Below are 22,374 nucleotides of genomic sequence, written 5' to 3'. Positions count from 1 at the left end.
GCATGCCTCTTCCCCTCTGAGGGCCGGGGTTCAAAGACGGCCGTCTGCTGGGGTCCACCACTCAATGACTGCATGCACAATAAGGAGTCTAAGGGTTCTGCAGTTTACCTCGACTCACTGGGACATGTAGGAGCAGGCAATTCACAACAGAAATAAGGCCTCATTTTTCATTCAGAATTAAGGTTTTGCCAGTGACAGGATTTAGATGAAGAGGTAGAGTTTAGACTTTCAATTGCATGGTGAGCGCTTTCAAGTGACTAATTCTCTTTGTCTTTCTGGATGCAGCCTGCGATGGCTAATTATGGATCGTCACATGATTTCTTAATGAGGTTTTATGCATAAGATCCTGCTGTTATTTTTCACCATATCTTGCTCCCACAACCTACAATCACTAAGCCAAGCTCATTTTTATCTCCTAACACGTTTTTGAGAAGACACCATGGATGAATTCATCCGTTGAGTCATTGTTCTGAGTTTATTATCGGAGTATGACCGGCCCTTCGGCACGCGCTTGCTGACAGGGACGAAGTGCCCTAAACCCAAGCCCTCACTGAGGCTGTCTGCTCGCTGCGTCTGGGGAGTTTAGGATGAAAGTGAAACCAGGAGTACCTTTTCCCTCGGCGCCTGCATTCCACGGCAGCCTTGCAGGTGGCATCTTGGTGACCCTGTTTGCTCTCTTCTCCTTCCAGCTTTGCACTGGATGTGATGACTCTGGGTCTGTGACCCTCTCCAGGAGGATCTTGGCTGCCTGCTGCTTTCCGCAAAGGTCTTTCTCCCCCTGTTCAGACTTTAAAGGGGGGAAACATAGACACTTCTTGAAGTGCTGTTACAGCTTGTCACTGATGTGCTCCTTTCATTCACCAGGACAAGGCAGCGCGCGGGGCAGAAAAGGTCCCTGGGAGGGGCACCTGGCCCCCTGCACTTGTTAGCCAGTGCTCAGCAGCCCATCCCGCCCGGTGTGTGCCGGAAGCCGTGGCCTCTGACGTGGGCTCACAGGCCTCTGCTCCAGGCACGGGAGCAGTGCTGAGCGGCTCGGAGCCACGATCTGACGCGATCATGGTGAGAACACGCAGAGCGGGCAGCAGAGGACCGGGAGGGTGCGGAGCGGAGGCTGCCACCACGGACAGTGAGAGAGGAGGAAGCCTGAGCCAACAGCAGTGGCACAGAAGAGAGAGCAGGGCTGCTGGCTCCTGCGCTGTGCAGGGGGAGTCCAGAGCAGAAGGGAGAAGGCAGTGAGGCTTCAGGGTTACGGGCGGCATCTGCGGGGGAGTGCCTGGGACAGTGACCTCAGGGCGTGTCTGTGGGACTGCAGGGCAGCGCCTACGGGAGAGTATCTGCAGGGCAGCATCTGCAGGACAGTGTCTAGGGGATAGTGCCTAGGGACAGTACTTCCGGGACAGTGTCTGCAGGACATTGCCATGGGTCAGTGTCTGTGAACACTGTCCGGCTACAGCCGCTCCTCAGGACCCCAGAAGTCCCAAGTACCCTCCCAGTGGGCGTCACTGATAACAGGTCAGCGCCCGGTCCTTAGGGTTCCGGAAACAGACCGTTCTGCCAGCAAATAGCTCCTGCCCTGCCCTGCCCTGCCGTGTGCGGGTGCCCCTTCCAGAGCTACCCCAGCAGGCCATCCTGCCTCAGGGGCCATGAGTAACATTTCCTTCCCTCCCCGGCTGACTCACTGCCCTGAGTGAGTTCCTGTGTGCCAGAGTTGGGCCTTGGCAGAGCACTCGGTGTACACGTCTGCCGGCGTCCCGGTGAGAAGAGAGCTGAGGGTGTGAAGGGCTCTGTGGACACTGGTGGTGTGAAAGGCTGCAGGAAGAAAGGGGCCAGCACTGAAGTCCCTGTGGAGACCAGAGGACAGACCAGGGCTGAAGAAAATGGTCTGACAAGTGGGAAGTGAGGGCGAGGTGGGGATGCTACGATGAGAGCAAGCCGGCCTAACCGTGGCAGAAGGCCAGTTTGGATGCAGCAAAGCTGCCATTTTTGTAGATCGAAAAATGAGAACTCAGCCGTTTCATTCAACACAAGCCAAGGACCAAAGAGTCCGAACATTGGTCTAGGGTCCGCCTCAGCTCCCAAATAACAGGGAGGCACCGGGGTGGTTGGCTGCAACCTGTTGGTAAAGGCTGCTCCAGTCATGGTGCTGCTGTCACAGCATGTGGGAGCAGCCCCTAGATTTCACTCGGAGCACTTTCTGATGAGCACAAACCTTCCTGATCAAACAGCAAGTAAGAAAAGTCAGAACATACAATGATTTATTCGGGACGGGGCCATGGCTCAGAGGGATGGAGCACAGGCTTAGCCCGCAGGAGACCGAGTTCATCTCGGCATCCTGTGATGCCCACGAACTGCAGGATATATCCCTGAGCATCGAGTCTGGAGCAGCCCCCAGCAATGACAGATATGGTCCAAAACAAAACAAAATATAAATACAAAAATATTTTGGGTGATGAAATTAATTTTTCTTTTTGGTCTCTACTAATAGTACATATTGTATTTTAAGGTAAAACATAAACCATTTTGAAAACGTTGAAAGAAAACAATTTGGTGAATTTTGGAGGTCGCTGGTGAGCCCCTCCTCTTGGTCTTACTGGACACCCCTGTGCGCCAGGCACTGTGCCAGGCAGGGGACACAGGCTGTGGTTGTGGGAGGAGGAGACTGAGTAGGACAGCTCTTGAGTCACGGGCACTGCTATAAAGTTATAGGCGGAACATGTCACAGAGGCAAAGGCTCCGGCAGGTGTGTGGGGATCTTCCTGGGGCTTGACAAGGAAGCTGAGGCGGAAGGGAAAGGGGAGGAGGATGCTAAACTCACAGGTGCCTTCTAGATTCCTGCCCACATGCCAGCAGGACCCCAGAGACACCAGGGAACAAGCAGTCTTGAATATGCAGCCATCAGCATAGCCAATTTCAGAGCATTTGGATGCTCCTTCCAAAGAAATCTTACAGCCTTTAATATCGACTCTCTGTCCCTCCATGTCCCTAGCCCTTAGCTGTGCTTATTCTGAACCCTTCACATAAATGCCTTCTTTGACGATGGACTTCTTTCACTTAGCATGTGTTTAAGGTTCATATATGTTGTTGTATCTTTTAGCTAATTCTCCTTAATGACTGAACGACATTCCATTATATGGGGACACCATACCTAGTAGTAGAATTACCAAATCATACAATAACTGTTTGATCGCTCTCGAAGCCAGACGATTTACCAAAGTGGACACAGCATTTTGCATGTCCACCATTCTCCACATCCCCGCCCAGTCTTGTCATCTCACTTTTGGATTCCAGCCAACCTAGCTGGTTTTCAGTAGTATCTACTGTGGTTTTGACTTGCATTTTCTCAATGATTATTCATGCTGAGCACTCTTCATGCAATCAGCCTGTATCTTCCCAGGCGAACTGTCTATTTTGATCTTTTGCCCAACTTTTAATGGCAGAGAATCTCCCTCAAATTCCCCAGCAAAGTTACGAGGGAACTCACTGATCTGGGGGAGCAGCACTGAATAGTGATTTGTTTATGCAGGTGAGATACTTGTCTGTTAAGCAGGAAGGGGCCCCAGTCTGTCTAACTGAGGGACAAAGATGCTCTGAGGACGCTGGAAACGAGGGACTTCTTCCCACAGTCCTGGGTGAGCTCTGGAGACCCTGGAGATTCCCGCCAGAACCCGATGACATATCAGACCTCACAGGGCTCGGTGGGCCCCATGCAGAACGGGTCTCCCCTGGCCTGCGGCTCTCCTCCTCGGGCAGTGCTGGGTGCAGAGTGGCTGGTCCCCTCTCACCTGCACTGTGTGGGGTCTTGTCTGCTGCCTGGCTGTGCCCTGCTCCTCATGATGCGGGAAATCTTCTCCAGCAGCAGGCGGTTGTCCCTGTCGATGACCGAGAGCTGCTGCTCCTCCAGCTGTGGGCAGACACGGGTGGCAGGAGACGTCCCCTCTCCAGAGGATTCCTGCCATCCCAGATTCCCTCCCGCCACCTCGGGCTTCATTTGCTTCCTCAGATCCCAGTCTGCGCCTGTGTGGGGCATCTCAGGGGCCAGAAACACACACTGGCTAGTTCCTGTCTGACCCGGAGCAATGCAGCAAATCCCAGCCCCGAGTGGAAGTGGCCCGAATGAAGCCACACCAGGTGCACTGAGGTTGCCACAGCCACTGGCCGCTGGCGCGGATGCTGAGGAAGGGTCTTACATGTGAGAGTGATTCTGAGATAGAGCAGGGATCCCCTTAGAGGGTGGGCTGGGCTTTGTGGACACTTGGCTTTCGTACTGTTTGCTTTGTCTCACCGTGTCTCACTCTTGCCACGCTGGGGTGGGGTTGCTGATGTGCTTGCTGGTCCTCTGGGCTATGCCGGGGAGACGAGGAGCACCTGGGGGTCGAGCCAGGCCTCCCGCATGCCAGGCACTCTTCTGACTTTTATTCTGACCCCTCAGGCCCTTTCGGAACCAGCAAGGCACAGCACAGATACATCATCACAGCACACACAGATCACGCTGGCAGCACAGATCATGCCAGCACCCTCAGATCCTGCCAGTAGCACGCACAGATCATCACAGCACACACAGCTCATGCCAGCAGCACCGATCACGAGAGTACACACAAACCATCCAAGCATGCACAGATCATGCAGGCACACTCAGATCATGCCAGCAGCACAGATCACGAGACTATAGACAGATCACTAGAGCACACACAGATCATGCAGTGACCACAGATCACAGCAGCATAGACTGATCATGACATCATAGACAGGTCATGCCAGCACATGAGAAATGCACTGTATCTGGCCTCTGGGGACATTCTTGTCAGTGCGATTCTGGTATTGTTACTCTCAAGAATGGCACTTGCCTTGTGTGTGCTGCCTGACCCAGGTTCAATCCCTGGCATCTCAGATGGTTCCCCAAGCACTGCCAGGAGCAATTCCTGAGTGCAGAGCCAGGAGTAACCCCTGAGCATCACCTAGTATAACCCCAAAACCGAAAAAACGAAATAAGAGTGGTTTGCTCCTCAAGAAGTAAATATTCTGGACTGGTCGCATCCAGCCTGATTCAGACCACTCGTGGCCTAAAGCTGTAGTCCACATAGTGCAGAGACCCTCGTTCCCCCAGAAAGAGAAGCCAAAGATCTTCCTCTTTTCTCCAGAATTGGAATCCAAAGGGGAGATTTGAGCTGCCGTTACCCAGCTGTTACCCAGTCACCCAGTTACCCACCACTGGGGTGAGGAGGATGACTGACCTAGGTGACTGCCGACCCCAGAAGTGAGCCCACGTCTTCCCAGTGTTTTGAGCTAGCATTTCCCACATAGTTCTGATGGAGTCAGGGGGGGAACTGAGAGTTACCTTCAGCTTCTTGAGTTTCAGGTGCAGGTGGCTGAGGGTCAGCGGGGCACTTGTGTCCACAAGCGGCTGGGCCTCTTGGACCTAAGGCACAAAGCAGGCCGAGTGGCCCCAGGACACCGTTAGAGCCTCCCTCAGCTCCACCCTGGCTGTCCATTTCATCAATGTAGAACCGTTTCTTCTCAGTCAGCTATGGCAGAAAGTGCCAGATGATTCAAGATGTGCTGCAGACCCCAAATGCGGTTTTCAGGAGAGAACGTTTGTGTACGGCACGATAATTCTGTTAGGATGAATGTGAGCCGACGCTTCCACTCAGCTCTTTGTTGCGAAGACCTCTCTGGGCAGTGGTCACATCCCTGCACCCATATCATTCTGGTCACTGAGTATTTCAGCAGGAGTGAAACATTGGTCATTTGTAGAATGAGCTCTGCGGGGCTGGAGCGATAGCACAGCGGGTAGGGCGTTTGCCTTGCACGTGGCCAACCCGGGTTCGATTCCCAGCATCCCATATGGTCCCCTGAGCACCACCAGGGGTAATTCCTGAGCGCAGAGCCAAGAGGGACCCCTGTGCATTGCCGGTGTGACCCAAAAAGCAAAAAAAAAAAAAGAATGAGCTCTGAAGAGGTTCCCATTTGAAACTGTACCACCAAGGGACGAAATTCATATGTAAAATTTTATCTGTGTGTTTACAAATATTTTTGCCTATTTTAAAATAATACATATTTTCTTGTTCTGGGGCCACACTCAGCTGCACTCTGCACTCACTCCTGGTGGGGACAGGGGGACTGTGTGTGGACCCCACCCAGGTTGGCCAAGGGCTTCCCGCCATTGAGTATGATGCTAGCTGTGAGTTTGCGGTAAAAGGCTTTCACTACATTGAGAAAAGTTCCTTCTGTCCTCATTTTGTTACCTTTTTATCATAAATGGGTGTTGGATCTTATTGAGTGCTTTCTCTGTTTCTATTTATGCACTCATGATTTTTATGTTATTTTAACAGTTTTTTTTAGCTTCTTAAAAAATTATTTTCGGCACTGTGTGGCTCACAAAATCGTTAATGGCAGGTTTCATGCATAGAGCGCTCTGGTGCCACCCCCTCCGCCGGTGTCTGCCTCCCTCCACATGTCCCCACGCCACACCCTCTGCCACCACGTGCTTCCCGTGGCAAGCTGCCCACTAAACACCAGTTTTCAGGTTCTGTTGCCTTTGGACATCGTTTCTTTACCCTGCTATGATCTTTATATTCCACATAGACGAAAGGTCATTCTGTGCCTGCCCGCTCCTTCTGGCTAACTTAACTCACCACGATACCGATCAGACCCACCCACCTACCAGCAAATTGAATCATTTAATCTTTTCTTAAAGCGGAAGAGTATTCCACTGTATATATCTATCATACTTTATCCAATCATCTGTTCTTGGACTCTTGGGTTGTTTCCAGATTTTGGCTGTTAGAAATGGTGCTACAATGAACGTAGGAGTACAAATGTCTTTTTTGAGTAGTTTCTGGACCCTTGGGGTAGAAGCCAAGAAGTGGAATTGCTGGTCCTGTTGCTCAAGTCCTCGTTTTTTGAGAAGTGTCCATGTTGTTTTCCAGAAAGGCTGGACCAATCAGCATCCCACCAGCAGGGAACGAGGGTCCCTTACTCCCCACATCCACAACCACTCTGATTGATTCTGTTCTTTGTGATGTGTGTGGTCTCTCTGGTGGGAGGTTTTAGTTCATTGCTGCTTTGGTTTGCGTTTTCCTAACAACAAGTGATGCAGAGCAGCTTTCATATCCGTTTTGACCATCTGCATGTTTTAAAGGGAGTTTCTGTTCAACTTCCCCTCTCCCCGCCATTTTTGTAGGGTTTTTCTCTCATAAAGTTCTACTGTAACCCTTTATCAATTGAGCGTTGGGCAATATTCTTTCCCAGATTATGAGGTGTCAAGTTTCCTTCCTGCTCCCTACCCTGCCACCTTATCAACAATTATATGATTTTTATCTTTACTTGTACTAATGAGATATTAATTAAATTAGGAATACGATAGCACAGAGGGTAGGGCGTTTGCCTTGCATGCAGCCGACCGAGCCGACTGGAGTTCAATTCCTCCACCCCTCTTGGAGAGCCCGGCAGGCTACCGAGAGTATCTCGCCCTCACGGCAAAGCCTGGCAAGCTACCCGTGACATATTAGATATGCCAAACACAGTAACAACAAAGTCTCACAATGGAGATGTTACTGGGCCCGCTCAAGCAAATATTAAACCATCCTTGCATCCCTGGGGTAAATCCCACTTGACTGTGGTGTTTGATCTTTTAATATATTATTGGATGAAGTTTGTAAAGATTTTGTTGTGGGTACTTGCATCTATGTTCATCAGGATTACTAATCTGTAAATTTAGTCTTCAGTGATTTAGAGAACTAAATTTAATTTTAGTTTTCCGCATTTGGTATGAGATAACTTTGGCCTCATATAAACTGTCCAGGAGGATTAAATTTTTTTTGATTTTCTGTAAGAACCTGGGAAGGATAGAAAAGTCTTCTCTGACAGTCAGGAATAACTCACTTGTGAACTGTCTATATCCAGGATTTTGTTTTGAGGGAGTCTTTTGATACTGCTTTGATTTATACGATAGTAATTGATCTGCTTTTCTGCTGACTCAGGCTTAGGAACTCAAATCCAAAAAAACGTATCCATTTCTTCATGGTTCTCGAATTTTGTGGCATAATATTTTTCATAATAATCTTGGATATCTTTTGTATTCCTGTGTATCTGTTGTTACTTCTCCCCTTGAATTTATGATACGACTTACTAGCTTTTCTCTTTGTGAGTCTAAGAGTTTGATGATGTTGTTTATTTTTTCCAATAAAACCCTACCTATTTCTAGTTTTATTATTCTTTTCAAATGTTTTTGGTTTATATTTAGTTGATTTTTGTTCTGATATTTTCTAGTTTATTTCTTATAAGGGAAACTACCTGTTCTTTTCTTAGTACCTTAAGATGGTATTTAGATTATTTATTTGGGTCTTTTTCTTGTTTTCTGATGAATGCTTGCTTTGCTATGAACTTCTTTTTTAGAATAGTTTTTGCTGTGTTCCATAAGATCTGAAACCCTGTATTGTCATTCTCATTTGTTTTCCAGGCAAATTTTTATTTCTTCTCTAGTTTCCTATAGGGCTGGAGTAATAGCACAGCGGGTAGAGCGTTTGTCTTGCACGCGGCTGACCCGGGTTCGATTCCTTCATCCCTCTGGGAGAGCCCGGCAAGGTACTGAGAGTATCCCGCCTGTGTGGCAGAGCCTGGCAAGCTCCCTGTGGCCTATTTTATATGCCAGAAACAGTAACAAGTCTCACAATGGAGACGTTACCGGTGCCTGCTCGAGCAAATCCATACACAACGGGAGGACAGTGCTACAGTTTCCTCTTTGGCCCACTGTGAAGTAACTGGTTTAGTTTCCAAGTGTTTGCGTTTTTCTTAGCTTTTTGTAGTTAATTTTCACTTTTCAAAGTTGTGGTCTGGGGAGACACTGAATAGGATTACTTACCTGTGGATTCTCCGAAGTCTGGTTACGTGTCCCAATACATGGTCTACTTTGGAGAATGTCTCATGTGCACCTATATGCCAACATTTTAAAAGGTGAAAAGCTAAATGCTCGAGGGCTCTATAAATTTCTTCTACGTAATAAAAAAGAATCTCCTCATAGTCATGATACTTGCTTAAGTATCAATCACTCTGGGATCCATGAGCTAAACCCTTAATGTAAGATCTCTGGGAAGCCACTCGATCTGGGCTGAAGTGATAACGGTACAGGCAAAGTGTCTCACAGCCTAGGCCGAGCAGCAGAACCATGTGTGCAGGACCCGGAGATGGACAAAGGCAGATGGAGACAGGGTATTTAGTGTGCTCAGGATGAGGCCCTGGCTCCAAAGCCCCTGGGGAGCCCTGAGGAGCAGAAGCATTGGGGTGCCAGAGACCCTCGTTCCTGTGTAGGGAAGACGTGTCTGGGCACCCAAAAGAGAGTAAGGAGTTAGCTTCTTGGAGGTGACTCTTCTTTGTGGAGAGCAAGAGAAGCTGGGGCAACCCAATGGCCCCAGACATGGTACCTGGTGACTAGAACAGAGAGAAAGGTGATGAACAGACCTGGGGGTGGCCATTGGTTTGTGTTTGTAATATTTAGTGTACAGGGACCTCACGAACTATCTAGAAATACTTTAGTTCAGGTTGAACAAGTTTGCCTTATTAACACACTAGGTTGAAGGATCTGGTCTTCTGAATACACTCTCTTATTTAACGCTCTTGTCTGTTGCCCAGGCTAAAAGTAGAGGGAAGAAGTTCTTCCTTACAGCGAAATAAGTTGGTAAACATAGAAGCGGTGAAAATATTGAAAAATGTTACTCTCTCCGTCAGAGGATAAGAAACCCACACCATGACTGGATAACACAACCGTTTCTCTTGGAAGCAGCTTCCGCAGGCACTTCCTGTTTTGTGACCCCTGTACCGCATCTGTATTCATAGCCATACTTGTATATGGAGAGAAGGTTCAATCAGGATTTGATTTTTTAACTCGTTTCAGTGGGCTTGAGAAGGAAGAGCTGCACTCAAGCTACTAGGCAAAACGCGTGCGGAACAGAATCTGCAGCACTGTGGCACCGTCCTCCCATTGTTCATCGATTTGCTCAAGCGGGTCCAGTAGCGTCTCTGTTTTGAGACTTCTTGTTACTGTGTTTGGCAAATCGAATACGCCATGGGGAGCTTGCCAGGCTTTGCCGTGCAGGCGAGATACTTTCGGTAGCTTGCCGGGCTCTCCGAGAGGGGCAGAGGAATCGAACCTGGCCTGGCCGGGCTGGCTGCGCTCAAGGCAAACACCCTACCGCTGTGCTATCTCTCCAGCCCGTGGAACAGAATCAGTAATTAAAAATGATCAAGTCTAAACAGCGCCGTCTTTGAAGACCGGCGGCAGCCACATCTGCTTATCCTGAGCCAAGAAATCCAGGACCCATAAACGCTGCTGTGAGTACAGTGAGACCACCCTTCTGGGTGGCTGCAGGTCACACAGCTCAGGGTCCCAGCTCTGCTCTCTCCAGTCTTGGTGCTGCTCTTCCTCCATGCCGGTAGCATTTAGGGGTTTCTTCTGATGCTTGGCGGGGACAAGGACCAGGGTTACCCTGCCGTCCATTCTGTCATGCTTTGTCTTTTGCATGGGACAGTAATTCTCATTTGGGTTCTGTATCTGCCACACGATGTCCTGAAGACAAGATTCCTGAACGGGGTCGGTCAAAGGAAACAGAGAACAAACAGCGAACTCCTGCATCCTGTCTCCTCGTGCCACACCCGAAGCCACAGCTGCACCTGAGACCAGATTTGTGTCCCGTAAGGCCACCCTCACTCTATCCCCTGCAACCCCCTTGCAGTCAGCTGGAATTCTTTTCCTGGGTTCTATATTTTTCACCACTGTGAAGACAACTATAACAAAATATTGTATTACTCTCTTTTGGAATTTAGGAAAAATCACTTCTAACTGTAATTATAATTATACTTCCCTCATAACTCAAATTATTATTTGAAATAGAGAATATCATTTGGGATAGATAAAATAGCAGAGAACAGAGTTAGTGGGTGCCTGGCGCATTTCACCAGACTTCGCAAACCAGCACACGAGCGATCAGGTCTCCTCTGCACCCCACCCCCAGCCCTCTCTGGTCCAAGTTTACAGCCAAGAAAGTCCGAGTGGGCCCTTCACATCCTTAATACATGGCATTAAAAGATAGGAAACCATCTTAAAATACAAACTGCAATGTCATAATGACACAGAAGTGATTGTCACTGTCACTGTCCTCCCATTGTTCATCGATTTTCTCGAGCGGGCCCAGTTACGTCTCCGTTGTGAGACTTTGTTGTTACTGTGTTTGGCATATCGAATACGTCACGGGGAGCTTGCCAGGCTCTGCCGTGCGGGCGAGATACTCTCGGTAGCTTGCCGGGCTCTCCGAGAGGGGCGGAGGAATCGAACTCGGGTCGGTCATGTTGGCTGTGTGCAAGGCAAACGCCCCACCCTCTGTGCCCACTCCAGCCCATTGTCACCATGTTGACCCAGAAGTGACAGCAGTTCTTTAGTGAACTCCTCAGACACATCTCTTTCACCACACCTGTCCCTCTTCCACCTTTCTCTTTCGTGCTTGCTTGTTTCACTGAGGACCCGGGAGGAAAAACATCCATCCACAGGGCTGGGTTCGTCTCTTATGTCTCATTTATTTGTGTATTTATTTATTTATTTTTATTTTGGTGAACATTTGTGGGGCAGTCACACCCAGTGGTGCTCAAGGGCGACTCCCAGCTGGGTACACAAGGGACCATGCAGTTTCAGGGACTGTAATCCAGATCTTCTGTGTGCAAAGCATGTTCCATTGGTTCCATTGAGCTATTTCTCAACCCCTCTGACATCTCTTTTTTTTCTTTAATTTTTATTAGTGAAACAGCATGAGGTACCATTGTAGACTTACAAATTTTTGTGCTTGGGTTTCAGGTATACAATGATCGAGTATCCATCCCTCCACCAGTGCCCATTCTCCACCACCAATGATCCCAGTATCCCTCCCACCCCCCATCCCCCCATCCCCCCCTGCCCCTGTGGCAGGGCATTCCCTTTGGTTCTCTCTCTCCTTTTGGGTGCTGTGGTTTGCAAAAGAGGAGTTGAGTGGCAATCATGTTCAGTGTATAGTCTACTTTCAGCATGCATCTCCCATCCTGGGCGGACCTTCCCAGCACCCTTTATTTGGTGCTCCCTTCTCTATCTGAGCTGCCTTCCCCCCTAGAGTGTGCGGCCGGCCTCCAAGCCATGGAGTAAACCTCCTGGTATTTATCTCAGCTATTCTTGGGTGTTTGTCTCCTATTTTGTTACTTTATGTTCCCCAGATGAATGTAATCTTTCTATCTGACATCTCTTTAATGTATATTTCCTCTCTGTTTCCCCCCTTGTGCTTGATTATGAGACAACCAGGCATTTTTTCCAGTGGATTTTGTTGGGACTCACTGATGTCGTGCTGGCACTTCCTGTAATCTGGCACTTCGAGATCAGGCTCAGTTGTTCCATAGGTGGGGCTATAAAGTTCTAGCAGGAAGGACACATTCTGCGTTGTCTCTGGTCTGGGGGTGTTAACACCAGTGCACAATTCTCATCTGTTACTTGATGGGGTCTTGAAGATGGAGATTGTCTGTGTTTCCATCACTCCTGTTTCATTTATTCCCTGTTACTTCTGCAAAGACAGTCTCTACCTTCACAGAACTTGTACTTGGGTATCTCTATTTATTTTCAAAATCATGAGATGGCTCGGAGCGTCTTCCGAAGGTAGACAATGAGGTGTTCTGCTTAACCCTGAGGAAGTTGGCACGTGCCAATCCTTGCAAGTGGTGGTGCTCTTGTAGGTGTGCAGTTCACCTTTGTGCAGTGGAATCCTCTTCTAGTCGAGTCCCGGAGTGATATAGTGATGCAAGTTATTGTGACTAGATCCTCACTCCACTTGGAAACAGCCATTTCCATAACCGAGTTCGAGTCGAAGCTGACTTTAGAGACCACATCTAGGTGTGGTCATGGCTGTCAGATGTGGTTGAGTGTGACTGGGGAGGCTGCTGTGAGGCCCTGGAGCCCACCCTGTTCATCTGACCTTGTACCCCGAAGCAGAACTCAGTGGATCGTTCTCCTGAAACTCCTCATTCTCCACTACACCAACACCATCGCGTATTCTTTCGTATTCTACACTAAACACACAACAATCCATAAGAAATCCAGTGCTGAAACCACTAATGTGACCACTAAAAGCAGGTTAATATTTTGCCATTATTACATCATTAAGTGAGCTCTCTGCAAATATAGAAATGATTAAGTACAATAGAATTAGTTCTCTCAATATGGTTCTGAAGCAATTGTTCATGCATTATATTTTCAATGTTTTGGAATTTTTAAAATTAAATAGTATGGAATAGGGCTGGAGCAATAGCACAGTGGGTAGGGCGTTTGCCTTGCACGCAGCCAACATGGCTGACCCGAGTTCGATTCCTCCGCCCCTGTCGGAGAGCCTGGCAAGTTACCGAGAGTATTTCGCCCACACGCTACCCATGATGTATTCGATATGCCAAACACAGTAACAACCAAGTCTCACAATCAAGACGTTACTGGACCCGCTCGAGCAAATTAATGAACAACAGGAGGACAGTGACAGATGCTTACATGACCCAAAGTCATAGTTATTTATCTAAAAGATTAGGCTTTAGATAAATAACTTTATTCTGTACCATAGCATTTATCACTTAATCACTTAACTTCCCGTTAGTCGTCGATTTGCTTGAGCGGGCGCCAGTAACGTCTCCATTTGTCCCTGTCGCGTGCTAGTGTAGCCCAATGGCATCTGTTCGCTCCGGGAACACGAAGAGCCTCAAACCGATTGTTCATGATCTTGACGAAGAAGTCTGACCATCTGGCAGGTGGGCGGCCACGCGGTCTCTTGATATCCCGTGGAATCCATAGCATTTATATGTGTTTGCATTTTATCCCACTCTTTTATAGATAAACAGAATATTTTACACGTTTTTCCAATTACTTAAAAATTATTTTGATTTTTGGGTCCCACCTGGTGGTGTTCGCAGTTTACTTCTGACTCTGTGTTCAGGGACCACTACAGGGGACCACATGGGGTGCTGGGGATTGAACCTGCATGCAAGGCCTACCCACAATACTATCACTTCAGCCCATCCATTTCACTTTGGAAAATTTCACAGTATGTTCTCGAAAAAACATTTTGGTTTTTATATTCAGGTGTTTGTTCTTCCTTCCCCTTCCCTCTTCCTACTGTGTGTGGTGCTGGCCATTGAAGTAAGGGCCTTGTGCAAACAAGGGCACTTGCCCTATGGGCCACCTCCGGCGCCTTATTCCTTTCAATAGTTGTGTGGTACTTCATTGTTGAAACCTACCTAATTTATTCGCCCAGCTCACTTTTGACAGACGTTTGTGTTAGTCCCAGTTGTGCTATTGCAAATAATGGGGCAATTAATCTCATATGCAGTTTCTTCTACCCTTCCCGTGTTCCTTTGGACTGGATGCTGGGGAGTGATTCTAGGTGAAAGGCAGATGATGCAATTTGTCAGATATTACTGAGCACCTCGGGGTTGTGTGCCTGCAAGCTTGGTAGGACAGTGGCTTTTCCAGATCATGCCAGCCAGACTCGAGGAGTGGTGCGGACCTGCGTGCGTGTCGCATTGATAAATGAGCTGATCATCTTCTCATGGCTAAGAATTTGGGAATCATCCATAGGAACCTTTATTCTTATCACTCCCCATGCACATGAGGTTGTTTGCATTTTCTTATATTCAGAAGCTCTAAATGAGTATATAACTACCTCCCTCCCCACTTATTGCTCTTTCGGTTCCTCAGTTCAGCCGAAGGTGTCCACTGGTTCTGGAGTGATTGAACACAGAGTGGCCCAAGATGTACAAGATGTCCACGGTTCTGGGGTATTGGACACAGAGTGAACTGAGATCTCCGTTGATTCTGGCATGACTGGATAGTGTGGGTTGAGATATCCGCTGGTTCTGGGGTGACTGTACACAGTGTGGGCTGACATGTCCACTGTTTCCAAGGTGATCAGACACAGTGTGGATTGAGATGTCCACTAGTTCTGGGGTGTTTGGACATAATGTGGTTTGAGATACCCATTGTTTTTGGGTGATTGGACGGTATGGGCTGAGATGTCCACTGGTTCTGAGGTGGCTGGACAGTGTGGGCTGAGATGTCCACTGTTTCTACGGTGACTGGACAGTGTGTATTGGGATGTCTGCTGGTCCTGGGGTGACTGACACAGTGTGGGCTGAGATATCTGCTCATTCTGGAGTGGTTCTGGATACAGCAGTCTCAAGCCTTCCTCCTCCAGTTTGTACCTAAGCTTCTCCTCCTTTTCCAGCAATCAGAGGTGGTCACCCTGAAGCTGACCACCCCCCGCTCACATGAAGAAGGATTCTTCGGTGCAGTTTCCATGGGGATGGGAGCAGCAGTCTTGCTTGTCACTAAAGGTTGCCTGAGATTCCCTGGACCCGGTGGGCTGGGAGGCCCCCGCACCCCATCCTAGCCCTCCTCAACCTTTCTGTCTTCACACGGGACAACTTGCCAACTTCTGCTGCTCCTCTGATGTCATGCCCTCTCCTCTCCTCTCCACACCTCTGCGTGGCTCTCATCCTGTGCTCTGCATGGCTTCCTGGATGGACCTCTCTCCGAGTGGGCCAAGCGAAACTGCTCCTTCCCTTCCGATCCATAGCTGCTGCGGTCACTGCAAAAGGCCTCGGCCTTCTGACCAGCACCCATGTGCTCAGGTCACTGCAGTGCTTTGAATTCATGCTGCTGCTGTTGCCCAGCACCCTGGAGTCCCTCTGCTCAGTGGCCCGTCACTCTCCAGGCTCCAAGACCCTTCCTGGGCCTTATCTGTGGCCACACAGACTCAGAGCCTGGTGCATGGCCAACGCTGAGGGGGTCAGCTACCTCCTGTGTCAAACCAGGGATGATTCCAGCTCCCAGGATACTGAAGTATACAAGTCTGGTTGTATTTTCATTCTACTGGAGTGGCCACTGCAGTGAGGGTACTTGGGGACCCGCATGACCTTTTTAAATGCTCCCCAACAGGGAACTCATTTTGTGCACTGGGAAGTGACAGAGTGCAGGGCTGGGAAAGAGAGGCAGTCAATCTGTGACCTGAGCTGGGATGTGGGGGCGGCGTGCTCTGCAGAGTGTCCCCAAAACCTCTAAGTCAGTATGTCCAGATCTTGGGGAAGGTCATGGATGGACCGGAAGGCTGTGTGGTGACAAGGCAGATCCTGGGGTACCACCTGGGGTTCAATCCCAGGGATCAGGGTTAGGGCTCAGTTCCTGACACAGTCCTTGAGACTGTCCCTGGACTTAGACCCTGAGTCTGTCCCTGACACTGTCCCTGACACTGTCCCTGACACAGTCCCTTACACTGCCCCTGACACAGTCACTGACATAGTCTCTGACCTCAGTCCCAGACACATTCCCTGGGCTCAGTCCTCGACACAGTCTCTGACACTGTCCCTGACACATCCCTGGACTCAGCCCCTGGGAATTTTATCTTTTCGGGATCCGGTTCTTGAGGGCACATCCCTGCAGCACAGTCAGTGTGGGTTCCATCTCCGGGGATCCCCGCAGTCAGTGACCCCCCACACTGCTTCCACCCCACCTCCTAGGTGCCGCTGTGCAGTCTGTGAGCCCCCAGTCATCTGCAGCCATCCATCTTGCAGCAAAGCGTCAGAAACGGCTGTCTCCTAGGAGACCACAGCTGCCTCCAGTGGACAGTTGGAAGGGCTCCTGTCCTTCATCTTAGGCTGTGAGGAGTCTCAGGAAACCTGGTTCCCGAGTCTAGGGCCCTGGAAATCTGTCTTGAGGAAATGGGGTGGAACACCTCCCGTTTCAGCTCTGTTTGTGGCATTTTTACTGGAGAATAAGATGCCAAACACAGTAACAACAGAGTCTCGCGATGGAGACGCTACTGGGCCCGCTCGAGTAAATCGATGAACAACGGGAGGACAGCGACAGTGACAGTGAAAAACAGCCACTTTCACGGCACAGCACTCCGACCGCTCTGCCTCAGCACCGGCTGTTGTCGCTTGCTCTCCAGGGAGGGAGAGCCGGGCCCTGCGTCCTACCTTTTTCCGGTGGCCCTGGTAGGCTGCCTCCCAGCCACGCTGCAGGTACTTGGGGCCCCGGGGAAGCGTCAGCGGCCGAGCTCTGAGCATCTCCAGTAACTGTCCTCCTGTGCCTCCAGGCTCGACCTTCAGAAGCTGAGTTGTGGGCACGTGACCGTCGTCATGGCACCCTGCTCTGCGGGAGGGGCTGGTCCGAACAAAGGAGACAAAGGAGAGTGACGGTCTTCCTCAGCGCAGGGAATGGGGAAGCCGCCTGCTGGGCCTCCCTCTCTCTCCAGCCCTTCTGCCCCTTCCTCCTCCTTCCATTCTCCCATCGTCGGGACGCTTTTGGTGATTTGGGGCACTCCAAATATTTTTAGCTTTGGTAAAAGATTCCCTGTCTTTCTTTCTTTCTTTCTTTCTTTCTTTCTTCCTTCCTTCCTTCCTTCCTTCCTTCCTTCCTTCCTTCCTTCCTTTTTCTCTTTCTTTCTATATATGTAGGCTTGTCGAGATAAGGCCTCAAAAAATTAAGATTCAGAATTATTCCTTTCCATGGAAATCTTTAGTAAAAGGTGAAAGATTTATGCGATCTGGAGAGGAACCAGAGTATAGTAGCGGGAGGTCTTTATTAAACATCTTTTTATCAATTGACTTGAGGATTACTTATAGGAGGTTTTAGGTATTTCAAGCTTCTCTCCGTGGTCTTTGTCACTGGAAGAGTTTTCCAAGAGATAAGTGGAGATGAAGCCAGGAATAATCTTTGCCAACTTTGTCAAAACATTGCGAATTATTTTGGAGACAACATGGTCAGAGGAATTGGTTTTCATTTTCATTTCAGAACTCAGACCTTCATCACATCACTGGTTGGTCTATGATGGAGAACACGGTGCCTCAGAACCCAATGGGGGCTCCGTGTTCGACTGTGCGTGAATAAGAACAGCAATGAGGCATCTTAAGAAGAATGTGCTGTGCATATTAGCATGATTCTGGAACTCTCTGAGGGAGCGTTAGCCAAGCTAAAAACGAACCAGACTGGGGACAAAATCAGAGCATGAGACTCTCTGTTCTGTTGAGTTCACTGTGTTTAGCTGGTTCTAACGGCTTTCAAAACCTTTAAAGAGGCTCTGCAGGCTTGTGAAATTGTCACTATGGGATCATAAAAATGGTTTCTCCCAGGGGCCTGGGGAGACGGCGTGGAGTGCTGGAGTACACGTGGGAGCCTGGGTTCGATCTCTGGGGTTGCACCGTGCCCCAAACACCAATGAAAGTGACAAAAGAGTGTGCTGGGAGCAGCTCCTGAGCACTACCAGGTATGGCCCTAAAACAGAAAAACAATTCTTGTCGTGTCTTTCAGACAACTGATTCAGTTCAGAATTTCCATCATGTTAGTGATATAGTGACTAGAATAGCTGCCTTCCAGCGTTGTTCATGATACTAACTTTTAAAAACTACACGCAAGGTGCCACCCAGTAGCTTAAGAAAAAAAAAAAAGTACATGCATACAGTACAAGACAGATTTAAGAATTAATGCTTAATAATATATCCAGCACCTTAAGACAAGAGCCTTACTAAGATTTCTTGACCTACAAAATCTGGACATCACATTCAGGAGAATGCTGGGGAACTGGGCTGGAGCGATAGCACAGTGGGTAGAGCGTTTGCCTTGCACGCAGCCAACATGGCCGACCCGAGTTCGATTCCTCCGCCCCTCTCGGAGAGCCCGGCAAGCTACCGAGAGTATCTCGCCCGCCCGGCAGAGCCTGGCAAGCCACCCGTGACGTACTCGATATGCCAAACACAGTAACAAGCCTCACAATGTCACTGGGCCCGCTCGAGCAAATCGATGACCAACAGGAGGACAGTGACAGTGACAGCTGGGTAACAATGAGTCTATTTTATCTTGTAATTATGGTTGATGAGGTTAAACATTTACCAAGTTCTCCACAAACAGTTGCTGTTACTGATGATGGAGAAAGTGGCAGTGGCATTAATGGGCAATCGGCACCCACGGTGTCCCACCTGGCACACTAAGGTGCTTGTTTGATGGTGGAGCTGCCTCTGTGTGGGCCTCGTCTTGGCCTTTTCCTGAAGCCTTTCTGCCACAAGGCTAAGGACCCTGACAAGACAGACCGGGCAGGCGGTGTCTGTTCCCCCTCGTGTGGCAGACCACTCCTCAAGGGCAAAGCACAGCCCAAGAGCTGGTGTTGGGAGACTTTTGGGAGAAGTGAGTGGGGGACTGGGAGGTGGGCAGAGGGAGCGGATGTGGCCCGTGTTCAACCCCATACTGCATGCTCCCTGCACCATCTCCTGTGGCCCTCTGTGGCCCCCAGCACTTCTGGGACTGTCTAGAGCCCCCAATAGGCCCAGCTGGGCAGAGGATTGACAGGAGTGACTCCCAGTCCCAGCCCTGCTTGGGAGGGCCCCAAAACAGTGTGACTGCTCCAGGGGGTCTTGGTGTGCATGTCAGTTGGAGGCCCCTGTTAGAACAAGAGCAAGCGTGGAGTCCACTGGGACCCACACGGCTGTTTCGCATCACGGTCAGAGCTGTGAGCAGCACTGACTGCTTGATGACAGGGACTGCAGTCACTCGCAAACCAGAAGACCAGCCTCAGCATCACGTCCTGGAGGACAAAACCCCAGGCCAGAAGGAATACAGTTCTGGCTCTGGTGAGGGCTCCTGGTCCCCCAAGATGGGGTCTCTGCAGGTGAGAGACCCTGGGCAGGTCCAGTAGGAACCAAATTCAACCCTCAGGAAAAGGTGAGTCAGAATCCTCCCCACAAAGCAATAAGCCAGTCAGGGCTGAGCGGGCCCCATGGGGAATTTCCCGCCGCCGAGCCAGTGGGTGACCAGCCACCAATTCCCACAAATAGTGACACCAGCCCCAGTGGCCCGGACTGATGCCTTCCTGCCCAGCCCTCCTAGGACGTCAGGAAACAGGACACCTTCAGTTCCAGTGTCGAGGGGAGAGTTTGAACGGGGAGCACTGCCTGTGGGAGCCCTGGGCCGGGGAGTGTTCGGAGCGCGACTCTGTGGGCCAGGGTGTGGTCATCAGACGGTGCAGGTGAGACCCGGGGGTCAGCAGCAACGGGGCAGGGGTCCTATTTGGGGGAGAAGCAGCGAGAAGCGTCTTGTGACCCATGAGAGATGTGTTTAGGACTAATTGAATCGCGGCTCTTCTGAGCACAGGAATTCTCATTGCAAGGAATGAGCGATGACGGATCTGGTGAAAGCTTCGCTCCGTCCATTGGTCAGTCCAGCTCTGAGCGCTCCCGGCAGCTCCGTCCAGAGAGAAGAAAATGCACTTCCCGGGGGGTTGCTCTGTTGCTGGCGTGGGCCGAGGGCATAGCGCTTATTAGCACCTGGACCCTGGTGCAGGTGACGCCCGAACATGGGACATATTAATACCCAGATCATGGTTCCTGTTACTCCCTGGACATGGGACTTATTAATACCCAGGCCACAGCACCAGGTAATGCCCAGACACGAGCTTGATCATGCCATTTCCAGCCCATGCCTCCCCCTCTTCTGGTCAGGCAAACGAGAATTCTCTTGACCTCCTCACATCCAAACAGCTTGTCCTCGGCCACTCCCAGCTCTGACGCACGGCCAGGGGAGGCCTCCTCTCCTCCAGCGGCCAGGATCCTGGGTCTGACGTGGGGCCTCTGCAGGGAGCACCTCATGCAGGACATACACTCGCAGGAATGGAGAGAACTGGCGTCTCCTCTGCCAGACGGAGAGGACCGAGGCTGGAATGGTCAGTGCCTTGACCAGGAGATCTGGGGAAGGCCAGCCCCTGGGAAGTGCCCGAGAGCTCCTGGATCCCGGGATAGCCATGGACTCGACCCAGTCAGGACTGGGACGGGGTAGGAAGAGAATTTTTCCGTAAAAACGCTGTGGCGACGCCTGGCCATGCAGCTCCCAGGGGACGTCAGGGCCTGGGCCTTGCCCACGCCATGCCTGCATTCCAGCTCAGTGCACAGCCGTCTCCGGTTCCCCAGAGCTGTGGGCTCCGGCCCTGCTGCCCGGGTGCCTGGCTTGCAACAGCACCTCCTCTTCGGCTTCCTCCCAGCTCACTGCTCAGCCTGGAAGCCCCGCCAGGCTTCCCTGCCACTTCACAGCCTCTCTTTTCCATTGTTCCCTTCTCAGTGACCAGGCCAAGTCAGAGGCACTGGCAGAGCACAGGGCATGGAGTGGAATGCCCCACCCTGCAGAAGAGTAAGGCCTGCCTGGAGGGGCTGCGGCCAAAACGGTGGGTGCTGCACTGGAGCGGGGTGGTCCCTGGGTGTCTGCCACCACCGTGGACCCTGTCCCTGAATGTCTCTCGAGGTCATGAACCCCGTCCCTAAGTCTGTCACCACCATGGACCTGGGTCCCTGAGTATGTGCTGTTCCTTTAGGCCTGAGCTCTGCAGGTCCAAACTAACTGGCTGCATGTGCTGAGCCTTCACTGTGTCTCCGAGACCTGCCCAGTGTCCACTCTGGGAAGCCAGGGACAGTAGATTTGCAGGCTTTCAGACCAGGCTTCCTCCTGGCACTTTAGTGCAGAAGCAAGAGTAACATAAACAAACAGCTTCTCCTTCGTAGAAACAAGGAAGTCTTGCAGGAGTATTTTTGGCAACAAATTCCCCCCTTCAAGAAAAGAAGCAAACGAAGACTGAACAGCAACCCCAAGTGCCCCTTCGGCTGAGAGGGAAGGACAGTGAGCAGGAGGGACAGCAGGCGGCCCTGGGCCCGTCATCCAGAGAAGGCGCCGTGCTCAGGACTGAGTGGGCTCCGGCTCCTGGGTCCCCCTGGGAGTCCTCTCCGCAGAGACCCCTCCCCTGGCCCGCCAGCGAGCTACCCCGCACCTGGAGAAGCAGCAGGTTGGAGGGCCTGGTCCCCGCCCCTGCCCACTCTGTCGAGGAGATGCTGGAGATGCTCCCAGGGCTTCTGAGCATGCCCCCACCTTCCACTCCTTCCAGCCTGCTACCTGTCCCTGCAGAGACCCCCTCACCACCCACGCGCACACCGTCCCACTATCCCTGGGACCGAGGCGCTCAAGGACCCTCAGTGGGAATCCTAAGAGGGTCGGAAGTAAGGCGTGGGGCAGAGCAGGGATCCGGCTTTCGGGAAGGCCGTCCTGTGCAAAGGGCCTGGAGCAGCAGGGGCAGCCTCCACATGGCTGGAGGCATCTGGAGGGTGCAGCTCTCCGAGGACCCCCATCCTTGAGCCTCCTGGAAGGGGTCCCTGTCCTTTTCCACCCGGCCACTGGGGATCCACCTTGCAGGTACAGAAGGAACTTTATGGGGCGGGAACCGGGTGTGGGGGCTGCCTGTGGCTATAGCCACCTGACCATCTGCGCCCCCAAGTCTGGACAGCAGGTGACGGCTCTCTCCGAGG

At 50.8% G+C, this 22,374-nt stretch overlaps 2 protein-coding genes and 1 non-coding gene across 3 annotated transcripts in view; all 3 read right to left on the bottom strand.

Moving 5' to 3' along the window:
* UPF3A (UPF3A regulator of nonsense mediated mRNA decay) overlaps positions 1-22,374 on the bottom strand; it is a 116,783-nt gene that overhangs the window by 69,994 nt on the left and 24,415 nt on the right.
* CFAP97D2 (CFAP97 domain containing 2) lies at positions 1,448-17,106 on the bottom strand. The gene is made up of 4 exons (XM_056129262.1): positions 17,017-17,106; positions 5,336-5,416; positions 3,783-3,901; positions 1,448-1,502 (listed from the first exon to the last, which is right to left on the bottom strand). The coding sequence occupies exons 1-4, from the start codon at positions 17,104-17,106 to the stop codon at positions 1,448-1,450; spliced, it is 345 nt and encodes a 114-aa protein (XP_055985237.1).
* On the bottom strand, positions 17,495-17,605 carry LOC130038017 (U5 spliceosomal RNA). Its single transcript, XR_008794572.1, has one exon. It is a non-coding gene; the product is annotated as a U5 spliceosomal RNA (small nuclear RNA).

The sequence above is a fragment of the Sorex fumeus genome, unplaced genomic scaffold (assembly GCF_029834395.1).
Source record: "Sorex fumeus unplaced genomic scaffold, SorFum_2.1 ptg000072l, whole genome shotgun sequence".
NCBI classification, from domain to species: domain Eukaryota; kingdom Metazoa; phylum Chordata; class Mammalia; order Eulipotyphla; family Soricidae; genus Sorex; species Sorex fumeus.
This window is presented reverse-complemented; position numbering and strand designations above follow the sequence as displayed.

Excerpts from the sequence above, each read along its gene's own strand:
- CFAP97D2 (XM_056129262.1), bottom strand. The coding sequence starts at position 17,106 with ATGCTCAGAGCTCGGCCGCTGACGCTTCCCCGGGGCCCCAAGTACCTG. Across the intron at positions 5,417-17,016 it reads ACCAGGGCCACCGGAAAAAG|GTCCAAGAGGCCCAGCCGCT; the intron begins GTAGGACGCAGG and ends TTTGTGCCTTAG. Across the intron at positions 3,902-5,335 it reads TGAAACTCAAGAAGCTGAAG|CTGGAGGAGCAGCAGCTCTC; the intron begins GTAACTCTCAGT and ends GTCTGCCCACAG.